General features: G+C 37.6%; 1 protein-coding gene across 2 annotated transcripts in view; it reads right to left on the reverse strand.

Moving 5' to 3' along the window:
- Cdca2 (cell division cycle associated 2) overlaps positions 1-17,092 on the reverse strand; it is a 51,865-nt gene that overhangs the window by 15,553 nt on the left and 19,220 nt on the right. For both annotated transcript variants that reach the window (XM_048801563.1, XM_048801562.1), the window contains exons 8-13: positions 11,775-12,031; positions 8,771-8,855; positions 7,750-7,994; positions 6,180-6,246; positions 5,077-5,165; positions 4,145-4,282 (exon numbers count right to left, since the gene is read on the reverse strand). In XM_048801563.1, coding sequence (XP_048657520.1) covers positions 4,145-4,282; positions 5,077-5,165; positions 6,180-6,246; positions 7,750-7,994; positions 8,771-8,855; positions 11,775-12,031 — 881 coding nt within the window. The remainder of the gene's footprint in view (positions 1-4,144; positions 4,283-5,076; positions 5,166-6,179; positions 6,247-7,749; positions 7,995-8,770; positions 8,856-11,774; positions 12,032-17,092) is intronic.

Below are 17,092 nucleotides of genomic sequence, written 5' to 3' on the forward strand. Positions count from 1 at the left end.
CATGAAGAAATGGTGTCATTCTCTCATTTCAGATCCTTCCTGCTGGGAGCATTCAGATCTATTAGGACCAAGCAGCAGAGTTTACCTGAATCAAGACCATCGTACACAATGCTGCTGGCTCTGCTCTTAAACTAGTGGCATCATTATTGATATGAATAAATGCACTTGCCAGCTCATCATCTCTGCCTCAGCATAGGTGATCTATAGGGGAGGCTGTGACCGATTGGAGGTGCAACGGCCTAGATCCCTTATTGAGGGCCACTGGCTTAGAGGGGCTGAGTGGGGTATTCAACTGTGAGAGCCGCTGGACAGATGCTGGCTAGCAGCACTATCTTAAAGCCATTCACAAACTCCAAATTTTTCTATTTTTATAATTATTTTTTTCTCTGTTCCTTTTTCATAGCATCCTTTTCTTAGTTTTATCGACATTGATTTTTTTCTGAAACCCAAGTACAAAAAATATATATGTTTTAGTCAGATCTTTACTGCTGTGATCAAAATACCTGTCAAGAACAACTTAGAGAGGAAGAGTTTCTTTGGGGCTCATGGTTTCAGAGATTTGTCCATAGATGGCTGACTCCATTGCTCTGGGCTCAAAGTTAAGCAGCACATCATGGAAGAAAAGCCCAGCAGAGGAAAACTATTCAGCTGGTGGTGGGATCAGGGAGCAGAGGGAGGGCAAGAGGGAAAGGGCTGTAAGGAATATGCACCTTTTCAGAGCATGCCCCCATAACACGCTTCCTCCAGTCATGCCCCACCTGCATGCAAGTATCGCCCAGTCTATTCAAACTAGAATGGGTCGGGTCAATTAGGTTATGGCTCTCATAATCTAATCATTTTACCTCTGAATATTCCTACACAGACAGTAACCTTGAGGGGATACCTCACATCCAGGCCAGCAGCACTGTCTTGGAGCCATCCACAACCTCCAAAATTTTCTATTTTTACAATTACTTTTCTGTTCCTTTTTTAAAGCATCCCTTTCTTAGTTTTATGCAATTTTTTTCTCTGAAATCCAAGTATAACAATCTATCGATTTATTTGTATGTATCGCTTTCATTCCCTGAATAACCTATATCTCTGGGGTCAGAGAAGCTCCCTAGTATTGATCTTATCTCTTTCATGCTATTGGTTCCACTCAATAATCTGATTTTTAAGAAACAAATGGGTAAATTGGTATGGGTTTCCATACTTTCTAGCTCAGTCTCTTTCCTACATGGAAACTACCTAGGAACCCTGTATAGGATAGGGGGCATGGCAATATGGTGGTATCAATTACCAGGCTTTGCTTTAGGATAAGAGCTGCTGTCAAGATTGTGGGACTTTCCAAATGCCATAACCTAGATGACAACATCTGTTCTGAGTATCAGGGTGGAAGAGGGGGTGGCATGCCTACTGGTGCAAACTATTCCATATATAGAACTTCAATTAATCTTTTTTTTTTTTTAATACCACTTCTCATTCTCACCATCCATTATACCTGCCAATTCTGAGCCCAGAGTCTCTTGGGATCCCCATAGCGGGCTGGTTCCCACATCCCTCTAGTTCTCTCCTAGCACATTCTGAACTGCAAATGTTTCCACCTCTTCTGTCAATATGTTCCCATCTGCTTTGTCTTCTAGAAATTCATTGAAGGCTGTCATCTGTTGCTTAATACCCCTTCCTCTTCTCATTACTACTTTTTTTAAAAAATGTTTTTTAAAGTTCTAATTTCTATTCTAAGTGTTCTCTTTTTATTATAGATTAATTCAGCAGGGTCCTCAAAAGGGTTGGTGCAATCTCATGCACAATCCTCCTTGAACCTTCTGGCCAATGATTTGATATGAATAAATGCACATGATATGAAACTATTTTTTAAAAGTATAGATATGAAGGAAATCAATTTATAATGCAGTGAGTTGTATGCAAGTTTTTCAATTTCTGCGTATTGTTTTCAGAAAGAGGAACTTTCAATAGTTTATTAAAAGCAAACAAACGAGGAAAATTTATAATTTCCTCTGAATTTGATGATTCAAAGGTATCTATGCCATTCAACCAAGAGTGGAGGAAAAAGAGAGAAATTCATAGCTTTGTGTGTGGATGTGTGTGGAGGGGGGGATGTAAAACTGATGAGTTTAGTTTAGAACTGTTGATTATAAAATGTTTACAAGATGATTTGGGAAGATATGTCTAGAAGGTAATTGAACATATATTTATGGACCAGGCAGATTGCGTCTTTGGACCATGCTGCATACAGAACCACCCAGCTAGAAAATAAACAATTTACAAGGGCAAAGAGAATTCTAAGGAATATAAATAGTTAAGGATGGGTTCAGAAAAAAAATCAACCTCTAACAGAGACTGTAAAGGAGTGTCCAATTATATCAAGCAAGAAAAAGACTAAAAAGCATGTATGGATTTTTTAGTAAATTATTAAATACCCTGGAAGAATAATAACATTTAAGAGGCAATTTGCAGCAACTTCACCAATGTGAATGTACCACTTCAGACAATAGTTGAAATACTGATTTGTAGTAGTACCTGCCCCCAACACCTGTGTGCATTTGTTTCTCTAAAGGGAATAAATGAATTCAGAGCTGAAATGTTGCTGAAAAGGATATAGAATTGAGATAACTGACAAGAATTGTTGAAAATGGTTCAAGAAGTTCAGGAAGAAGAGGGAAATATGAAATCATAGGTATCTGAAAATTAGAGAATAAAGAGGGGGGTCAGATGATCATTAGTAGAACAGACACATAGGAAAGGGAATGAGGAAGGGGAAAAGACAGGAGTTGGAGTCAGAGAAGGAGGTATGCAAGAGAGTATTTTTAGAAACAGTAAGGTGTAAGGTAGTAACAAGTTGAAGTGCAGCAGAGGAAGCGAGTGACTTCAGAGACGTGCAGTCCAAATCCCCAAAGTGGAGAGGATAAAGGACTAGAGTTGAGGAATTAGATCAGACATGCACATGGATAGTAGAAGGCATTTGGGATGACTGAAGTACTGAGGAAGACTGAGATCAAATTTCTAAGTTTAGAAACTTAAATTTAGAAATTTCTATGAGAAGTGACCCTGTGACTAGAAGAGAAGTCCAACAAATAGCAGATAGTGCATTCATCCCTGTCTGAGTAATCAGGGAATGCACAGGTGTTATGTGGCCCTCCTGGCCAGTTGGTTGATAGGGGAGTTTAAGAAGTCAGGAGCTGAAGGTGCCTCCTCAAGCGTCCAGGCCACTGCCATCATGCTGGGAAGAGCACAGCAGTGCACACTGGTGGGGCTAAAAATGCGCCAAGACAGATAAGGCTCCACAGTGCATAGGCTTCCACAGAATCGTCATCCAATGATCTGTGACAGTTACTTGTCACCGTAGCAAACAACAGGCACAGTTCAACGAGTATGCACTGGACAAACTGGGTTGGATGCAACCTGAGCTGGGACAACTGCCAAATGCCACCTAAGTGAAAACAGATCAATGTCTCCTACAGAACCCTATCATTTAAGACCAAGACTGGAGCCCAGGCTAAAAGAAAAGCAGATCTGAAGCCTGCCAAACAGTCACCTTCTTTTCTGGACCATGTACATGGGCCCGTGGCTCATACTCAGGACACACTCAACAACAGACGAAAACACCCACGCAGATGGCATCAACCAATAGTGTGTATAATCTGGGATAACTAACAGTAAAAAAAACAATGTGAATTTATGTGACCTGGCAGTTATTTCATAACATTTCCTATCCATTAAAAATTTTAAGGGGCTGGGGATGTGGCTCAAGCGGTAGCGCGCTCGCCTGGCATGCGCGGGGCACCACATAAAAGTAAAATAAAGATATTGTGTCCACCTAAAACCAAAAAAATTAAAATAAAAATAAATTTTAAGGGGGGAAAAATAGAATTCCCAATAGAGGGGTTAAAGTAGACTCAAAGATTATTTATTATGCAAGATATATATAACACAAAATGAAACAGAAGCAAAAATATCCCTCAGGTAGTTCATAGTTGAGTATACAACTTCTTATGGATGGGTCTACACTAGAATAACATGATTTTAATAATCTTGGTCCAATGTTAACTGGAAAAATATTGTTTCCATATTTTCCTTATCATACAAAACAAATAAATACACTACTTCTTTAAAATACACTACATCTTTAAAAAAACATACGTACCTGATTCTTTTTAGGAAGTGCCCTGTTTCTGTACTTCGTTTCTTGAGACTTCCTCCTATTAATTTTCTTTTCCTTACATGACTTAGTTTCTGCATTATGTAAGTTGCAAACGTTCTCCTCTGCAAAACTGATCAATTGCTGTAAGAAAAATTTAAAGCAAGGATCCCATAAAGCCCAAGCAGTCACATTTTTAATGTAAAGCTCTATTATTCTTTTTCCCATGATGCTCCTATCATTTTACATCCCATTTCTTCTTAATTCACAAATTCCACTAGTGGCATTTTAACCAAAATTCAACTAAGAAAATTGAAGATTTATTTATTCATCAAATATTTATGGAGAACCTACAATTTAGCACTTAACTATTGTTGGGTTACAAGAAAGAAAATTGTGAACTGTAAGATTCTATGTTTGAATTATGGGCTTATCACTTAAAAGTTCTATGACATTAAAATATATGTTTATACAATATGATATAAGCAAAAATCCAATTTAATCCAATTTAACATAATAGAAAAAGACTTGCATTCAATGAGCATTATGCTTATAACTTCCAGTTGAAACTCAGTGTTAAATTGAAGTGCAGTTTAAGGAGGAGTTGTGCTTATGTAATTTTCCAGCTCTGTTAATTACAAGCTAATCTCCTCCACATTCACCTCAATGAAATTCATAAAATTACACAGTTCTTAAAAATTTCAAAGGGATTACCTCTCACATTAACAATTTGAGACAACTGCCAAATGCCACCTAAGTGCCAAGATAACTAATAACAGAATTTAAAATCAAATCAGTAAACATTACTACTCTGGATTACATGCTAAGTAGATTAAGATTTAATTTTTAATAATACTCATTAAAGTAAGATTTTACCCATTATCATCTGATCATGAATATAGAAAAAATATATTGTAAGATTTAATATAAACACTTACATTTCTTCTGCCAGAAGTCCGTGTTAGTCTACCAATTTTACGGGAGGATACTTTCTCGTGGTTATTTGAAGAACTAAAGGTATCAGTGCCTGATAAGTAAGACACAAACAAAATCAAGTTGCTAACACAAAATGATAACATGAGCCAGCTTTGGGAAATACTGAACAGTCTTTTAGATACACTCACTTTTAATATCATATTTAGACATAAACAATTACCAAGAGGAATAATTTTTGAGATCTAAAAATTCAGAACACTTTAAGCTTCTGAATATCATCACTTTCTGTGGTGAATGCTTAACATATTATCATGCTAACAGACTAAATTACACCACAATACCACATATTATGATAAATGCATGCTATTTTCATAGATATCCATTTATTCCAAACTATATTTTGTAAAGGAAATTATAATAGCATTAAGATAACCATGAATATATCTTGCTTAATTAAAAGAAAAATTTTGATTTGTTTTATAAAAAAGTACTATAAAAAATACTATAATGAGTTTAAGAGTTAAAACTTTGGAAAGTGATTAGACTACATACAGCTCAAAAGTTAGCACAAACTTAATAATATATAGCTTGGATTCTGTGCTCATAAGATGGCTGGTGTCAACAAGAACCCATTAAAGGATTGCAACCAGGGAAGTAAGGCTGAGTAATTGTTCCCACTCCAAGAGCCCAATCTATAACATTTACCAACCAATGCCTGGTTTGTAAGAAGAGCTGGGAGCAATCTCTGCTGCCTTAATAAAAGATAAGGTCCTTGGAAGTACATGTGCCAAAAACGCCATGCTAATATTGATGAAACATTTTCGATCTTTAAGAATAACCCTTATCTTACAATTCAAATCATTCCAGTTGTGCAAAATATGATAGGCGCTTACTGTTGATACTTAAGAATTGAGAGTCCCATAGCACTTCAAAAAAGGATTTTCAAGATTTAACTTCCATCACAGAAAGTTAAAAGTGGGTGATTATAGGACTTAGAATGGAAAGGGATAGATAAGCAACTTCCCATAAACTTTTTAAATAACTACAGTGGTAGTTTGTTTTTTTAAAACCAAGCATAAATTGCTGTAACAAATATAAGTCATACCTGAGAGATTCTCAGAAACAGAAGGATTCAGAACTCCAAATGATACCTGAAGTGGTTCTATGTTTTCCTAAACAAAGTGGGGGCGGGGATGGGGGAGTGGTAGAAATTAGATATCTTTAAATTCAGTTAATATATAAATAATTTGCCCAAAAGAAAAATGTCTTATTTGGGTAAGAGGAATTGTAATAAGATTATAATAAGCAATAAGATTAAAGAGAAGTTAACGATATTAGATTTAAAAATACATGTTCTTTATAACACTGAACAATCATTTTTATAATGAAACCATGGTTAGTAATTATAATCCACCAAAATTTCTATTAAAAAGTGAAAGTTGCTTAATGATTCATTGATAAGTTACTTTTTGGTTTATTAAAAATTTCACATGGGGCTGGGGATGTGGCTCAAGCGGTAACGTGCTCGCCTGGCATGCACGGGGTGCTGGGTTCCAACCACCACATAAAAATAAAGATGTTGTGTCCACCGAAAACTGAAAAATAAATATTAAAAAAAAAAAAAAACACTCTCTCTCTCTCTCAAAAAAAAAAAAAAAAATTTCACATCATTCCAGGCATGGTGAAGCCCTCATGTAACTCCAACTACTCAGGAGGTTGAGGCAGGAGATCACAAATTTGAGGCGAGTTTGGAAAACTCAGAAAGAACCTGTCTCGAAATTTAAAAAGGGCTGGGGACAGTACCTTATTGGCAAAGCACTAAATTTTATATGCAAAGGCCCTGGGTTCAATGCCCAGTACCATCAAAAAACAAACAAACAAACAAACAAAAACTTTTGTTTAAAGCCTGCAAAGTAAGTAAGAAAACCTAATAATAAATAAAATCTAACATTACAATATTATTCCTGGAACTTCAAGGATAAAGTGGCAATATAAACACATTAATTGCCACGGTGTTCACAGACCATGGACTTCATAGATAAAATTGGTCAATTTGAAGAAATATCCTTTTTTAAATCTGCTTGCTCTAATTCTTTCTTTTTTTCCTCAAAAATGGATGCTGGATTTTGTCAAATGCTTTTTCCGCATCTACTGAGATGATCATACAACTTTTCCTGTTTTGGTCAGCTTTTGCATTGCTGCGACCAAAAGACCTGATAAGAACAATGGTACATCTTACAGCAGTTAAGTCCCATGAAATATGCTATGTACAAGGAATCATGGAAGTATTGTTTGTAAGAGGGAAAAACAGGAAAAAAAAATCTACATAGAAACTAGATTTAAAAAACGGTGGCTAGGAAAGGCAGCAGAATACAACAGACACTAGTATGGCAATATGTAAATCAATGGATGTGTAACTGATGTGATTCTGCAATCTGTATACGGGGTAAAAATGGGAGTTCATAACCCACTTGAATCAAAGTGTGAAATATGATACATCAAGAACTATGTAATGTTTTGAACAACCAACAATAAAAATTAAAAACAAAAAAACAAAAAAACGGTGGCACTTCATTTAGTCTACCTCATGATTTCAAAGCATAGCTACTGCCCATACAAAACAGGTATGACCTGAAGAAAATCCAACAAGCTTGTTCTGCACTCATCACACTTACAAGATTCTCCCCCTTGTCCTCAAAATTTGGTTGAGGCAATTGCTCAGGAACTGGTGATTGCTCAAGTAGCAGAGGACTAACACTACTCAAATCCTTTTGTCGGACAGGTGTTCCTCCTTTACGCAATGGAGTGTTTGCTGGCAAAGATTCATCAAACACTTCTGGGCTTAGATCCTCTCCAAAAGTAACTCTCTTCCTCTTCCTCACATTTAGAAAGGCCGGTGTTTTAAGACTTTCTTGATCTTCTACAAATAATAAATAGGAATATGTTAAAAAATTAAGCCCTAATTCAAATTATTATTTGAATAAAAGATGGTTTATAAAGCAAATCCAAAATGGCAAAGAGAATATGGCACAGATTTTAAAGTATAATTTTGCATAAATATCTTAATAGTTTATAAAATTAAATATAAAGTTTTTGCTGGGCACAGTGGCATACGCTTGTAATCCCAGTGGCTCGGGACGCAAGAGGATTGCGAGGTGAAAGCCAGCCTTAGCAAAAGTGAGGCATTAAGCAACTCAGAGACCCTGTCTCTAAATAAAATGCAAAACAGGGCTGGGGATGTGGCTCAGTGGCCCTGAGTTCAATCCCCAGTAGCACCCTCCCCAACACACACACACACATGCACATATACACATACATACACACATACACGTATATATAAAAGAAATATATATATATATATATATATATATATATATATATATATATATATTCTTTATAATTCTACCATTAAATAAAATGGACATAGGTGAAACAGACAAACATTTAAAAAAAATTCTTTTGCAGTGCTGGGGACAGAACCTAGGGCCTCCCCATATTGGGCCAGCTACTACTGAACTACACACTCAGCCTCAGTAAGGCTCTCCAAAGAAATTCAATCCCTCCCAAACATCTTTCATTCCTACATAATTTCAGGAGCATCAAAGCATTAGTGGATCACTGAAAATGGGATATATTAGATTTTGTTAACAAGAAAAATGATGCCCTCAGGCTTAAAAGTAAATATGAATTTTTTACCTGCTTTTTGTTCTTCGAAACAGTTGGAAAGATTTGAGATTAAGCCTGGATCAATCAAATCATCACAGTGGTTGTCATGGTGCTCCTAAACAAAAATGATAATCAATGAGTGATTCTCTATAAAGAAATGTACATGTAGTTATTAAGAATGGCAATTTTAGGGTACTGGGATTGTGGTTCAGTGGTAGAGTGCTCACCTAGCACAGATGAGACACTGGGTTCGATCCTCAGCACCACATAAAGACAAATAAGTAAAATAAAGATTAAAAAAAAAAAATGGCAATTTTGACGTGAGCAGTCATTGTAAAATTGACATAAAAATGTAATATTTGAGAATAAATTTAATCAACATGAGTAAGAACTGTACCCTTAAAATGATATAAAATTACTGAGGAAATAAATATATAAATTAAGAAAAAAGAATGTCAATTTTGAAGTTTTTCTGTCAAGGGCAGACAGTATAGTACTGAAGATTATCTTAATCTTCATAATTGTTCTAAAACATCATGATGTTAGATACAAAGGAAAAATGGGTTCTCTACATATTATTTTGGCACATAGTATTTTAAGAACAGAAATCCATAAGTGTGAGTTAAATCATTCCATCTTTAACCCAGAAAATAAAATTAAGGAAATATGAGTGGCTAGAATTATAGTGTACTGCATCTGGTATAGGATGAGACAGAGTAGACAAAGAGTCCAAAGTGTTAAGAATTGCACTAAGGGCTGGAGATGTGGCTCAATCGGTAGCGCGCTCGCCTGGCATGCGTGCGGCCCGGGTTCGATCCTCAGCACCACATACAAACAAAGATGTTGTGTCCGCCGAAAACTAAAAAATAAATATTAAAAATTCTTTAAAAAAAAAAAAAAAAGAATTGCACTAAAACAAGAAAAAAAAACTAAACAGGTAAATGAGTTAACCGGATGTGTTTATCTGTAACATGAGAATTGCACCTTCCATAAATGCTCAAATTTCTTGCCTTCATTACACGAAAGAAGGCAGCTTTTGTCCATGTTTATCCAAATGAAGATTACAGAGAGGCAAACTGTAAAGGAGGGATATTGTGAACTCTGCAGAAAGACAAGGGGAACACAGGGCTGCTGGACTTTCTAGGAGAGTTCGGCCTGTGGACTGTGTCAAAGTCCCCTCTGAGTCACCACCTACTTGTACGGCCTCAACCCACTCACTGTTCTTGAGAGCTTTTCCTTTTCTCCACTACATCCATCCCAAGAGCAGCACGTGCCAAGAATAATTCTGCCCCAGACGAACCTCCTTAAACCTGCTATGTCTCAAATCAGTTCTCTTTCCTGACCAGGCAAATGTACATAACAAAACTGTGAAGAAAGTTAACATACACACAAAAATCATGGTTACCTTTAGATTTATTTTTAATTAAAACAACCATAAAAGTTAGCAAATAACTTGAATTTTGTAAGCCAAGTAACTTGGGCCAACTTAGTAAAAAGATTCTCTACACAATCATGCCTTCCTATCATCCTAGTGGCAGGACCTGATGTTTATTATATAATATTTTTAAAAACAATTATACACGTCATTAAGGTGTTATCTGAGAAGTTAACCTAAAGATATAAATAAACAGTGCTGTACTAGAGATCTAAATCAGTTCTTCAATCAAAAAGTTGATAAAACACTTAAAATAGCAACTGACCATGATGACGAAAGGTAATCACTTCATTTTGGCTTTAAAAATAAATCTGTCAGCATAGCTGTGTGTTAAAATGCATGTGCATTGGAAAAAAATATTTGTATTTCTGATGTGCCAGGCACTGGTGCTAACTTAATATCAGCATCAATATATTATAAATATAATTATCAATATACTGAATGCTAAAATTACCAGATACGGGAATTACTAATATCCTTTATAGGCAGAAAACCAGGACAAGAAAAGGTTAAATAATTTGCTCAGTTATTACATTTCTGAGTCTGAATTTGACAACAGGCACTGACTCCTGAGCCTCCATGAGCAACCTGACACAGATTTTAACATCATTCTTACCTGGGTTCACCGAACAACCCTTAAGCCTAACCTACATGCCAAATGGGGCTTTCACCTGTCCTGGAGTATACCACTATAAAGATACCAGAACTGTCCAGAGACACTCCTCAATGAATGGCACCTATTTCCCACCAGCTTCCTCTTTTCTCATATCAACTAAGCTTAGAGAAAAAAGTTTGATACTAAAACGCCCATGAATCACCTGGGTTTCTTGAATAAAGACAGGGTCTAATGCTAACTCTTTGAGTAGGACCCGAGATAGTGCATTTCCTCAAGCTCCAAGGTGACAGTGCAAGGATCTGGGTTCTAGAAATTATCATATGAATATCTATGGAGATATGTATAGAAACATTCACTGCAGTACTTTGTGTAATAAAGAAATACTGAACCAAAAATAGAAAAAGAAAAAAGGAAAAAGTTTGTGTCAGATCAGGCGGGGGAGGCTTTATTGAGATATCACTCCCAGGCAGAACTCGATCAGACCCACAGAGGGGACAGGAGAAGGGTCTGAGGAGAAACTACGCGGAAGTTCAACCAGACTGGACTTTTATGGGGCTTACAGCAGGAAGGGAAGGGCTTGGGACAGGAAAAGGTGTTTCTAGGGTCCCTTGCCCCCTTGAAGTTGGTCAGGGGAGTTGGCTGAACTCCAGGATTGGCCAGGGGGTCCTGTGGATTGACAGGCGTTAGTCAGGAGATGTGGCTGATTCACAGGCGTTTCCGCTGGCATCTGATTGATGTTCTTTTCCGACGTGGGCTGCTTTGTTCTAAGTTGCCACTAAGTGGCCACCAAGTCGCCACCACCGACCTAACAGTTTGGTTATAAGACTTATTTTTTAAGACCAAATATTTTGGATAGATAGGTAACAGACTGACACATTACATTTCCTTTTACATTAGTATGATACATGACATTTCAGAGGTATTGCTTTGAAGAAAAATGAATTCTTATTCATTTGCTATAGGAAATATGATTCTCTTCTTACCTGTAAGTTCTCTGCAAAAAGGTTGCCAGAAGGTTTCTTCAATACAGAACGAAGTACAAAGGAGTCAGTGGATGGAATGTCCCTCTTGCACACAGTGGTAGCTGATGACTTGGCCTCGGGGACTGTGTCTGAGCTTGCCCCTGCTGTCAGTATGTCAATTAAAACAGCATCACTTGATTCTGTGCCCTCTACATAATCAGGAACCTTGCATTCTTCAAGATGAACATGTGATTGTGAGATGTCCAAATCTCCTTGTTCTAGACCAAAAATATTTGATGTATTGCAAAGACAATAGCATGCTATGAAGAAATTCAAACCTTATATATCCTGTTCAGGGAGGAGCATCTGGGATTTAATTTGAACTCATAAAAAGAAGACAGAGAAGTGGCCATCAGTCAGTTTGTAATTCAAAACTGATGAATAAGGGGAAAAAGCAAGCAAGAGATGTTGGCCACCATAGAAATCCAGGTCAGAGGCTGGAAAACAGCACCACAAATGAGCCATACACTGCTAGTCTACCTTGGCTCATAATACCTATTACCTGCATTATAAAACTAACCTAAGCAAATCATTGAGTAATGAGCAATTTTACTGCTGAAAATCAGAGGCAATATGCAAGAGAGGTGGAAATGAGAAGCAGGTAAGGTTATCAAACCAAACCAAGTCAATGTGTCACATCTGTGGATTCTGCATTGGTAAGTGCAAGGACCCAGATAAATCTGAATTTTATTCTAGTTACTTACACGTAAGAATTCTCCTATAAAGGAAAAATTCTGAGACATATTTACACACAAAAAAATTATTTTTCTTTATGAGAAATAAATTATAGGTTAAAAAAAAAGGCAGGAGGGAAAGACTTGGAAGCATGAAGGGAAAGAGAAAGAGTGTGAAGTGAATAACAGCAGGGTCAGACAAGCAGTGCCGCGAGACACATGAGGCTACCAGCAGCATAATTATTCTGAATTTCTGCAGCGGTACAGAAGGGGCAGAGACTGTACTGAAGGCAGAGATCAAAGGTATGCAGGCCTCCTGTCCAGGTGCCCCCTTAACAAAGGACTTTTAATTCCATTTTACAGGATTGTTTTACTCTTCCTGGAGGCACACTGACTGAAACATGACCTCTTGGGAAGCCACCAAACAGCCAGACAGTGTAACTCATAATAAGGCCCCACTGCCGTAGTAGACCCACTTTTCCCTGTCTCATTGAAGAACTTTTGGGCAGCTTACTGGCATGCTCAAGTGAAATTTTGATACTCATCATGTATTAGACAGAAGGTAGAGTAAGGTGACTGGTAAAATGATGATTTTTATTATCTATACTATTTATAAATATTATAAAACTATTTATAAGTATTATTAAGGACTATGTCACTCCTAAGCAAAGTCACACGACAGTAAAGCAAAGAGAATTGGTCAGGAAGCAAGAGGGCCTTATGTCATCATAGTGACAAGCTCATAAGCTGGTTGCTGTTGAGGGCCACAGCCGAGTAGGGAAGATGCATGGCATTTTTGACAGAAGGGAGTGGTTGAAAGGTGACACCAGCGAACCATTGAGATGATAATGGTTAAGTTAAGCTGCGTATTTAGTTGTATATAGACCCCTGCTGTCTACCTCAGGCGCCTGCTACTTTGGAGTTCTCACAGGGATTCCTGGGAGTTGGTTGGTGAAGTTCCGGAGGAGGGATTTCCGGTTGGGGGTGTTCCTGGAAGGGCCACGTGGGTGGCAATCGTGGGAGTTCGGGCAATAAAGGAGTTTGAACCTACAAGAGCCTCTGCAGCAGGCTGCCCTTAGTGACCAGGCAGGCTTCTATCTATCCATCCATCTATCATGGGATTAAAATTAAAAGTCAGAGCACATGCTCTCTACAAAAAAATGCTAAAGAAGTTCTTTTTCAAGGTAAGAGAAAATTCCAGAGGAAACTTAATCTTTAGGAAAGGATGAAGAAGAGCAGAAACGATATATACTAGGCAAATATAAAAGGCTAGCTCCCCTGTTATTTAAATACTTAAAACCAAAAATTGTAACAGCTATGGAGCTACAGTAAAGTATACGTATTATATGACACTTCCAGTACAAAGAATGAAGAAGGAGGGATCCAAGATGGTGAACTAGAGGGAGGCTGCATTCCTTGCTGCTGTTTGCCTACCTTTTGCCTGCTGCCTGCAGACTGTCCACACACAGGGCTCAATGCCTGTTGCTGCCTGGAAGTCCATTGTCAGGGAACCTGTAGGTTTGGTTACACACTGCTGCTACCATCTTGGGACACTAGCTAGGGCCTGGGAGGCTCTGCAGGTTTGCCACTGCCCCACCACCATCTGGGGGGTGCGGCTGCCTCAGTCTGGGGACATCGGCCAAGACTTGGAGATATACTGTCAGGGTACATGCAGGTCTCCTTGCACCTGAGGTCTTCTTGCTGGGTGTGCTAGTGGCCGCCATCTGGCTGCCTCTTTGCATGGTTGCTCCTTTGTGTGAGCACACCCCTGGTGGTCTCTCTGCAAGCTGGAACATCATTGAGATCTTGGGACTGCAGCAGGGCACAGCCTGGGGAATCTGGAGCCCAGCTTCATCAGATTGCAGCTGAGACTATGTGGGTCAGCATGGGCCTGGCAAGCCCGTGGAAAGTCAGAGACTAGGCCCAATTCCCCGGTTGGAGAAACTGGAGAAAACCGGGCTCTCTCCAGCTCAGTGAGTCCTGAAGTGTAAGGGAGAGAAGGGGCTGGTGACAACAAGTGGGAAGATGTAAAGAGGGGGAGAAGGCATCTTGCTCCCAGCTTGCCCAGCCAACCCGCCCAGCACCCATTGGACTGGAGCTACCATCAAACTTCAGACAACCCCATCTATCAGAAAAGAAAAGCTGAGAAAATTTTTAAAAGCCAACAAAAGCAATTGGTCAGTTTTCCATAGACTTTCCTTTTTTCCTCCCCCCCCCTCACATCTCTACCATCTCTGAATCCAAATGTTTTTCATGTATCAGTTTATTGAGGAGTGAGATGTCTGAATAGGATATTACAGTGTGATTGTATATTCTTATATTTTTAAAAATATAATTTTTTAATTTTCTCTTTAGTTTTAGGTGGACACCATATCTTTATTTTATTTTTATGTGGTGCTGAGGATCAATCCCAGTGCCCCATGCATGCTAGGCGAGCACTCTACCACTGAGCCACAACTCCAGCCCCTATTCTTATATTTTCACATTTTGTTTTTATTTGTATATATTTTCTCCCTCACTTATCTGTCTCACTAGATTTTTTTTCTCACTTCTCTCATGTTAACAGCCAACCTCTGTTAATTCCTCCTTTGCTCTTACTATAACTTTTTATCTCTATTTTCTCTTCTTCTCCCTCATAAATATCACATCCTCTCTCCCGTTTGTCCATCATTTGAAATCATAAACCCTTTTAGCAAACTTACTGTTCATTCTATAGACAATAATTGAACACATCATTTCTGTTTATTGCAACAAAACTGGAGATGCCAAAATAGGAGCTATTTAAGGTTGTATATTGTTTGCATTGGGTGCTGTTATTATTGGTCTCTCCCTTAAAAGTGAGGTACAAGCCTTCAGGGACACTATAATTGGACTTCAGGGTAGAAACTGTACTGCCTCAAATCCATACTTCTAGATGGGAAAATGCACAAACAACGTGAAAAAACAAGGGAACAAAGTGCCTCAAACAAACCTCAAACAAAAAGATGTTCCAACAATAGAATCCATAGACAACACAGTATAAGAAATATCAGAGAAATTTAGAATGTACATAGTTAATTTAATCTGCAAAGTAAAGGATAGTATAAGGAGTGAAATCAAAGAGAAAATACTGGAAGTGAAAGATCACTTCAATAGAGTAAGAGATTGTGGGGGGGGGAGCAGGGAAACAAGCAGAAATCCTCGAAATAAAGGAATCAATAAATCAAATAATAAATTCAATAGAAAGCATCACGAACACACTAGACCACTTAGAAGTAGAATCTCAGGCAATGAAGACAAAATATATTCTTGAAAATAAAGTTGACCATTCCGTAAAGATGGCAAGAAATCATGAACAGAACTTCCAAGAAACATGTGATAACAGGAAAAGTCCAAATTTAAGATTTATTGGAATAGACAAAGGCATGGAGATACAAACCAAAGTAATGCACAATCTTTTCAATGACATATCAGAAAATCTCCCAAATCTAAAGAATGAAATGGAAAATCAACTGTAAGAGGCTTACAGGACCCCAAATGTATAAAATTACAGCAGCCCTGCACGGAGGCACATTATAATGAGAATTACTAACACACAAAATAAGAACAGAATTTTAAAGGCTGTGAAGAAAAATAAATAAATAAATAAACCAATTTGGATATCAGCTAATTTCTCAACCCAGACCCTCAATACCAGGAGGTCCTGGAATAACATATATAAATGGATATCAACCGAGAATTTTATATCCAGCAAAACTTAGCTTTAGACTTGAAGATCAAATAAAAACCTTCTGTGGTAAACAAGAAAATCAGCAAAGTCAAATCAAAAATCAAAAATAAACTAAAATGACCAGGAATTTAAAGCATATTTCCATAATAACCCTGAATGTTATGGCCTAAATTCATCAGTTGGCAGACTGGGATTAAAAAAAATAAACGACCCAAAACTATGCTGTCTAGGAGAGACTCATCTAGAAAAAAGACATCCACAGTATGAAGGTGAAAGGATGATAAAAAAAAAAAAAAATACCACTCACGTGAACTGCGCAAACAAATGGGGGTTTCCATCCTCATATCAGATAAAGTGAACTTCAAGCCAAAGTTAGTCAGAAGGGATACAGAAGGACATTTCATACTGCTTAAGGGAATCATACATCAACAAGATACAACAATCGTATCCATGGCCCAAACAATGGAGCATCTACATACATCAAACAAACTCTTCTCGATTTCAAGAATCAAAGAGACCACAACACAATAATTCTGAGTGACTTTAACATACCTCTCTCACCACTGGATAGTTCGTCCAAACAAAAACTAAGCAAGGAATCTGTAGAACTAAATAATACAATCAATAATTTAGACTTAACAGACATATAGAATATTTCATCCATCATTGAGCAAATACACTTTCTTCTCAGCAGCACATGGATCCTTTTCCAAAAAATGGACCATAAGTTATGCCACAAAGCAACTCTTAGCATATACAAAAAAATAGAAATACTACCCTACATTCTATCAGACTGTAATGGAATGAAACTAGAAATCAATGATAAAATAAAAAATAGAAGCTACTCCAACACTTGGAGACTTAATAACATGTTACCGTGTTGGGAGCCATTTGTG

Source organism: Marmota marmota, unplaced genomic scaffold (assembly GCF_001458135.2).
Source record: "Marmota marmota marmota unplaced genomic scaffold, marMar, whole genome shotgun sequence".
NCBI lineage: Eukaryota > Metazoa > Chordata > Mammalia > Rodentia > Sciuridae > Marmota > Marmota marmota.